General features: G+C 41.9%; 1 protein-coding gene across 1 annotated transcript in view; it reads left to right on the top strand.

The window, feature by feature from the left end:
• The first annotated feature begins 452 nt into the window (after nt 1-452).
• Nucleotides 453-7,924, top strand: part of TRNAU1AP (tRNA selenocysteine 1 associated protein 1) — a 13,237-nt gene continuing 5,765 nt past the window's right edge. Inside the window, exons 1-4 of the mRNA XM_009888329.1 lie at nt 453-544; nt 1,354-1,453; nt 4,171-4,223; nt 5,593-5,724. Of these exons, the coding sequence (XP_009886631.1) occupies nt 459-544; nt 1,354-1,453; nt 4,171-4,223; nt 5,593-5,724 (371 nt within the window). The 5' untranslated portion in view covers nt 453-458. The remainder of the gene's footprint in view (nt 545-1,353; nt 1,454-4,170; nt 4,224-5,592; nt 5,725-7,924) is intronic.

Below are 7,924 nucleotides of genomic sequence, written 5' to 3'. Positions count from 1 at the left end.
GACCCCCACCCCAGCTCCATGGGGGCTGTGTTACCTGATGCAGGCTGCCCGTTCATCATAGCACCCCGGGCTGCGCTGCACCTGTGTACCGATCGCGCTGGCATACAGAGAAAGAGCCTGCCATCTCCTTATCCCCTGCTCCGTGTAGTGAACGCTCAGTTTGTTGCTGTATGTTTCTGAGTGGCTTTTGTCCTTCTGTGAAAGCTCCCTGTTCTCTGAAATTCATGCTGTCTCTTGGGTTCCACTTTGCAGACTGTTGAGCCTGGTTCATGCATGCCTGCTGGTTTTGAGTGGCATCGACCCTCTTAAATGAGTCTTCTTTTTGAAGTGTAAGGGTAAAATACTTCTCAATAATGTTTTAACTGCTTAGGGTGACATTGACACATAAATTCTCCTTTTTGTAGATGCCTTGATCTAACTTTTTTTTTTTTTTTTTGCTTTTATAGCTGGAGCCATATATGGATGAAAACTTTGTTTCAAGAGCATTTGCCACCATGGGAGAGCTTGTACTGAGTGTAAAAATCATTCGAAACAGGTTGACAGGGTAACTGTTTATGCTTGTTCTCAGTTTGTTCTACCTGTGCATTTGGATTGAACCGTTTGCCCTCTGCCCATCGCTGTGGTCCTGTCCGTATTCCAGTGATTTTCCCTTTGAGCTTTTCACCATTGCTGCCAACAATAGGGGTATATTGATGATAGCAATGGAGAGGACGATCGCTGTCTCTTTGACCCACCCTCATCAACAAACCAAGGTTTGGCCCTCATCCTGCAGTGCTTCAGCACTCATTCACAGTGGCGTATGTATGCCATACAGTCCCTCTGTATGCCATACAGTCCCTCTGGGAATGACACCTCCGGGGCTGTGAAGGCTTCAGTGACTAGTTGGTGTCAGTCGTTGCACTCGTGCAGTTACGTGATGCTGGCGGAGGTGGGAAGTTTGACTTAGAAAGAGCAATAGGAGAACCTTTTGAGTTCACTTGGAATAAAATGAGTGACTGTATGCAGAATAAAGTAGTTTCATATTCTTGTAAATGTTGAAATTTCAGGTTTTAGTTTAAAGTTGAGTGGGAAAATGTATAGTCAGTGAAAGTAGGAAGTGAACTGATTGTGAGCAAAACTATTTTCTATGTGCTTATGTTGACACGACTTAATGGTAAGTAGGGGCTATCACTTTACTTGAGATCCAAGATTACTTTGCTAGCTTCTTTTTGGTTTATACTTTGTAAAAGAAATTGTTCTAAGTATTGCAACTATTGCAAATTTCCTACCAGTTGTCTAAAAACGTAATATTTCTTCTCAAATGTGTTTTAAATCTGAAATCTTTCTCTTTCCTCTCCTGTGTCGTGTGTTCAGAATTCCAGCAGGCTATTGCTTTGTAGAATTTGCAGATCTAGCTACTGCAGAGAAATGTTTACACAAAATCAATGGAAAACCGCTTCCTGGTGCTACACCGGTAAGTAAATGAAATCAGCCAGTTGGGAAGCAAAAGTGGGAAGGAATAGATAGTGTAGAATCCGTATTTTGAATTATTACAAATTCATAGTTGGCAAACTGAGATTCTTCTTTTCTTCAGAGTTGAATTAATGAGCATAAAACTATTAATGTTCTCAGAAAACTGTTAATGCTCAGAAAATTGCTGGAAAAAGTACTAATTTCTGTGTGAATGTCTGGATAAAATTCAGGTATAGAAATGTTGTATTTCTGAGCCTTTCTGCTATTACCAGAGTTGGAATAATAAGACACCAGAGAAGAACAAGGACAAAATAGATGGAGTGTACCTACCACAGTCCTTCTGTCTCTCTGTCATTCCATGTTGATTTGTTACAGTGCGTATGTTGTTATATATGTACAGGATGAACTTTCAAGTCCGCCCTGAGTTTTGAGTAACTTTGCTTTGTAAGACTAATGTGACTTCTAAGCCTTGCATTATTCTTGACCCTCAGAAAACAAAAGTTATTCAAACCTATTTACAGTAGAGAAAAAGCTAGTCCGTTGTATAATTGCAATACATAACAAATGTCTCAGATACATAAAAGCTAGGTAGTTAGGAAGAAGAGGAGGAATCGTAGTCACAGAGGCTAATTTTAGGATGTTGACTCGAATGTGTAGTAGATTAAAATGGGACGGCTGACACAGCTGTCCGTTGTACCCACAGAAGTTGGCTGCAGTAGTTAGGATGACTGGTTCATAAAGCAGCTCTAATATCACCTCCCTTACGGTGTGATAGAGTAAGGTAAACCGATGCCGATTTCAGTGTAGTTAATACCCTGAGTAGGAAACTGGGAAGTTCAGGTGTTGCTCCTTGAACTGTTTGGGCAACCTTCCTGAGAAGATGGCGTTCCCTCTTAACAGGGGTAGATGAGAGGCCTGGAGGTATCTGTTTCACCTGTCCTGTTTAATATGCCCTTATACTGCAAATCAGGGCCCCCGATTAAGGGAAGCTAATCTTCCTAGATGCCTTCTGTAGTCACTAGAGAGAGAAAGAGAGCAGCTCTTGCAAGGAGTAATATAATAATTGAAGTTTGGGTTCGGGAATACCTGCCTTTAGCCACAGTTAAATTCAGAACGCGGTGTTGTGTAGAGGGATGATTTACATAACACATGGAGAGAATTACAGATGTCAAACGGAGATCCAGTGTAGGCAGCCTAAATCAGTGCACTCAGCAGGCAACTGTCCAGCTCCTCTCTTGTGTTTAGATACTTTTTCTCTTGTTTGCAGAAAACTGAATGTGGCTCGCTCTTTTATTTATTTTTAAATACTGAATCAGCCAAAGGAATAGCAGAGAGCCATGGTGCCTCAGGTCTCTCATTGACGTTAGACCCAAAATACTGCAATGAAAAGCAAAATAAAATAAAAAAATAAAAAAGATGAAAGTGCTTCACAGTGTAATCTAAATTTTGTGTTAGCTTGTAAATGGTCCACAGAAAGAGTTGTGTACCACTGTGTACCAGTGAATGCAAGCATGCAAGGAACAGGATTATAGCCTAGAGTTAAGTCTTTGCTCTATTTCCCAAGAATTATTCACGCTGTCTTTGAAGGAAGAAAGTACGTCAGGAAAGTAGCAGGAGCACGCTAGGGCCTCCGCTGTACTACCCAAAGGTCTTGATCTCTAGGTTATGGACTCAGAGTAGGTTTGCTTTCTTTGGTGAAACTCCCCTTGAGTTCTTGCTGTGCCACTGTGTAATGCAGAGGGATATCTGCTTTGGGTGCCTGTTGGGAGATAGAAAAATGGTTTTGAAGCCCCTGAAGCTGATGAGGGAATCCAACTTAGGTCTTCCACTGCTTGAGTGAGTTTGGACACCAGTGTTCTTGTAAAGGAGCGCAATCCTTTGCTTCTTCCTCTATGAGACGTGTTTCAGAAGAAAATAGCAATTGCCATTGCACTCTGGGGTGAGCCTGCTTGGGTCGTTGTGTGCTAAGCATCGTATAAGAATGCCCGTGGGATTGGGGCCCTTGGGGTTTTGAGGCAGAAGACCAACTGCTCCTTAGATCTTGGTCTAGACTTGAATATGAGTTGGGCACAAGTTGCTGAACCCTGGTAGGATGGGGGCGGTGAGTTTCAGATGTGCCAGTGGGCACAAATCTAGGCTTCTGGGAAACTTGTTTAAAAAGAAAATCGGGTACACAGTTTAGGGAGGCCTCCAGTGTCCAACGACAGATCAGGCTTTCAGAAAAACCTTCATTTGGCATCTTACTAAATGAGCACATCATCCAGAGCAAAGTATTTAGCCATACTTTGAGACTCAGGGATTGATTCCATTTTCCGATGTGGCGGATTCAGGTCTGCCAGTATTCTTGTAAATCACAAATGTCCAACAGTTTGTGCTGTCATTAAGACCTTAAAATTAGAAGTCCTTTAATATTTGTTGTTAGTACCTCTGTTTTCCTGTCTTCCTTAACAATACAAAATTTTGACAGTATCTAAGGTTCACCTCTCTCTCACTAGCTTTATAAACTGTTAAAATAAAGATAGGCGAAACCTCTTGGTGCAGGTTCTTTGCTGATTTTCATTATTATAGCTGTACTGATGTCAAATAAAAATGTTGTCCTTGATACCTTAACTGGCTGGCCTGATGGCGTTGAACACCTGTCAGCATTTAGAAAGTTGTGTATAATAAGCTTATTGTATTTTTTCCTAATTGTTTGGATTGATTTTTGCCTTGTTTCAGGCAAAGCGATTTAAATTGAATTATGCAACGTATGGAAAACAGCCGGATAACAGGTAAACACTCAATATTCAAATATTAGTTTTGCCTGCTTAATGTGTCTGTATCAATTGCCTTGCAAAGAGGATTCAAAATATGTAAACCCGCAAGTTCATCATTGCTGGATGAGACGTACAGCTAGCAAATTTGGATAGGAGAGTGTTCCTGAGATGCATACAGCTAATATTTGTACCATTTTGTCTAGCAGTGACAGGTAACCAAATCCCATAATTAAAAATGTAGATTATATTAAACTGCCTGGGCACACGCTGTCGGTGTTTGTGATGCTGTAGCGTGTTAGCACTTTCTATGTATCTGCAGACGCAGCCCATCGTAACACTATATAATGCCGTGAATGTGTTTAGCACCTGAAGATAAATGCAGTGGTTTAACTGGCTGGAGTGCCACAACAGTCAGCAAAGAGAGCGAGAGGTGCTCCGAATTGCCCTCCACAGGAGCGCATCTTTCCCCATCGCCAGGGAAAGGTGCCTAAGGAGGCGAACGGGCTCATTTAGGCTCCTGAAGTTGGGTGGTGTGAGTACCTTTCATAATGCCTGCCCAGAAACGCTTACACAGTTGAAGTAATAATAACACAAGGAGGTGTTCAGGCAGGTGTGTACGAGGGTGAAAGCAACAAGAGTCCTGCAATTTATTAGTGTAGTATTAGTCATATCTCGGCAATTATACTTTTATTTTAAATGATTATTTATGAACCTTTTAAACAAACAAAAAAAACCCCAACTTTTTAGATTAGAATCAAGGCATGAGAGATGGGGCCAAGAATGAGACTGACATCTGGTAACTAATTCTTACGGTTCCATTTATTCTGGAAATACAGATGGATAAAATAGCCTTTCTGAGCCCAGCAACTTGCCCGTGAGTCTTTACCAGAGGGAGGATAACTTAGAACGCCTGGCAGTTTTATGCTTTGCTTTTTGCGTGGCAGAGCAGATTTGTCAGGAGTGTCTTTTAAGATATTTCAACTTTCTAGCAGCGAAGTATCTTAATTTGTGTATTATGATTTAAGATCAATGTATCGGAAATAGAAAATTTGTAAATGAAACATTAATGTTTTCTTCCCGTATTAGAAATCCAGAGATATTCTGTGAGAACTAAAAAATGAAATTCGTTTTAAATAAAAAGCAGTATTGAGTAGGTTAGTTCTGCTGCTTGAATTAACTTGAAAAAGCAGCATCGATAAAAATTTTAGTCACGTAAGCAATTTAACTGGTGACACTTTAAAGTATCCATTAAACGGTCTTTTAATATCACTGTTCTCTGAAGTCAAGTATTTAGCCTAAATGTTAGCTGTCACTCAGCGTGCCTCCTCTTTTGTATCATTGTATTTATCATTGTACTTAAGAAGTTTTCTTTTTATTTCTTTAGTCCAGAATATTCACTTTTTGTGGGAGACCTGACTCCTGATGTGGATGATGGCATGTTATATGAATTTTTTGTTAAAGTTTATCCATCGTGTAGAGGTGGAAAAGTTGTTTTGGACCAGGCAGGAGTATCCAAGTAAGTGATCCTTTATTCATTCTTTTCTTTCACTTCACACGCAGCAAAAAAAGAAAAGATAAAATGCAGCAAGGGAAAAAGAGTAGTTCTATCAGCTTAGATTTTAGTAATCTTAAAATACAATGTTCTTGGACATTCAGTCTACATTGTGCTTGGGTTTTGATAGTCACCACAGCGTACTGTTACTCCTCTGTCGGTGTGATGCCCTTCATGTGTTGGCAGTATGTTACTGCACTTCTGAAAATGCTGGAAAATGTCTAAGTAATCTTGAAAGACTCTTCCTGGACTCACACAGAATCGTGTTTTTACAGTGTTTAGGCTACCGAGTGTATATTCCTGTGAAAGTTTTACAGGTTTTTGTTTCAAGTAGGGTAGGGCAAACAAAGCTATGATTCATTGTCAGGTACTTAGTAGCTGCCTCGTTCATCTTTACTGGAAACGTCTTGCCAAAAACAGATGTCAAAAAGTCAAATTTCTTAACATTATTAAGACATTTTCTAAATAGCAAAAAATAAACCTGTATTTTCCTAAAAGAGGGACCAGTTGGTGAGCATCCTTGTTTTCAAAGCAGAACGTGGCTTCAATGAAACACAATATTCTGATATAATACCTATGAGAATGTTGTGGTAAGACTTAGAATACAGCTGTAGATCTCCCCTCTCTCTCACATAAGGCTTCTCAGTCTTAGACATGTTGGTTTGAAGGAACCTCTGGAAATCTCTGGTCCAGCTTCCCACTCTGAGCAGGACTGCTGCCAACGCCAGATCAGGTCAGCCATGAATTGTGTAGCCTGGAAAACCTCCCAGGATGGAGATAATACAACCCGTCTGGGCAGCCTGTTCCAGAGCTGCGCTATCTCCCTAGTAATGAAGTCCCTCTTCATGTGCAACCTGAACCTCTTGCAGAGCTGCTCAGTCACTCTCTGGCTGTTAAGTCACTCTCATGCTCCTACTGCCACCTCACCTGAGACCGACACCGCCAGGGTGGGCTCCGGGTGCCTCCTCCTCCTCAGAGGTGTAAACCCAGCAGTTCTTGTTTTGCTGCACCTGCTTCAATCTCTGCCTACAAAATAGGTGTTGGATGATGGAGGTTGGGCCATTAGTTGGGCTTTGGGAAGTGGGGAAGGAGCAGGGACTTAAAGGCCTGTTGCTGGGAAGAGGACGGCTGTCTCCCCTGGCAGTGCCGGGGTGTTGCTGCCAGGGGCTTTGTTGTGACTTGTGCAGTTACTCAAAGCTGAGGCAACTGCAAGTGTGTGTGTGATGCGAGAGAGGAACCTGGGGCTTGTGGACGCACCTAGTGAAGCTCTGGTCCTTCCAGCCCGGGCTGGTAGATCAGGAAGGCCTCCTGCCAGCATCTCTTGTCCAGGCAAGAGAGGAGCTTGGAGCCTGACACCGTAGTGCTGTGCCTGCTGCTTTGCTTTCTGCTGAAGGTGCAGGCTGGGGGGCTTCTATCTGCAGGGACAGGACAGAATGCCTGTCAGGGAGGTCCTGGCCATGAAGAAATGATTTCTTGGTGGGTTTTCTTCTGTACTAAAATTTGGTTTAGCCATTGGTGTGAAAAGACTTAAGTGTCTGGAAAAGTTGGAAGAATAACTGTCTCCCTTGCTGCAACCAACATCTATTCCTATGCACTACATCCAACTCTTTATCTATCCGTCACTATTTCGGAACTGCCAGTATTCCCAGTTTCACTTTTGCACTCCTGGTTCCATCCAAAAGGCTGCAGGAATCTTTGTAGCAGCTTAGAAACTTACACACTGTTGTGTGCAGAGACGCGAAACTGACCTAAAAGTTGACTTGCACTGGTTTAATTTGCCACAGTTTTTTCCCAGAGGGCAAATGAAACAGACTGTGTACCCATGTAGAGTTTTGCTCTTGCTTAATTATTTAGTTTGTATATAGATAAGCCTGAGCTTTGATTTGGTCTTCTGTATGTGAGGAGTACATACACGTACCTGCTTATGTGTGTAAAAATATACATTTGGACTTGTGTGTATGGCTTGCTGTGCAAGATACTGCATTTTATGGTGCACCAACTGCTCTGTAATAGCTTCCAGTGTGGACCTACTACGAGTAATAGGTGATGCTGCTTTCAAAATAGCGTGTTACTTGGTGTTTAAGGGTTCCCACAGAATAGATAATATGCTGTAAATTTACACCCTTGCTTACGGCTCGTTCTTTTCCCCAGGTAGACAAGCCCT

Source organism: Charadrius vociferus, unplaced genomic scaffold, assembly GCF_000708025.1.
Source record: "Charadrius vociferus isolate BGI_N301 unplaced genomic scaffold, ASM70802v2 scaffold877, whole genome shotgun sequence".
NCBI classification, from domain to species: Eukaryota; Metazoa; Chordata; class Aves; order Charadriiformes; family Charadriidae; genus Charadrius; species Charadrius vociferus.
This window is presented reverse-complemented; position numbering and strand designations above follow the sequence as displayed.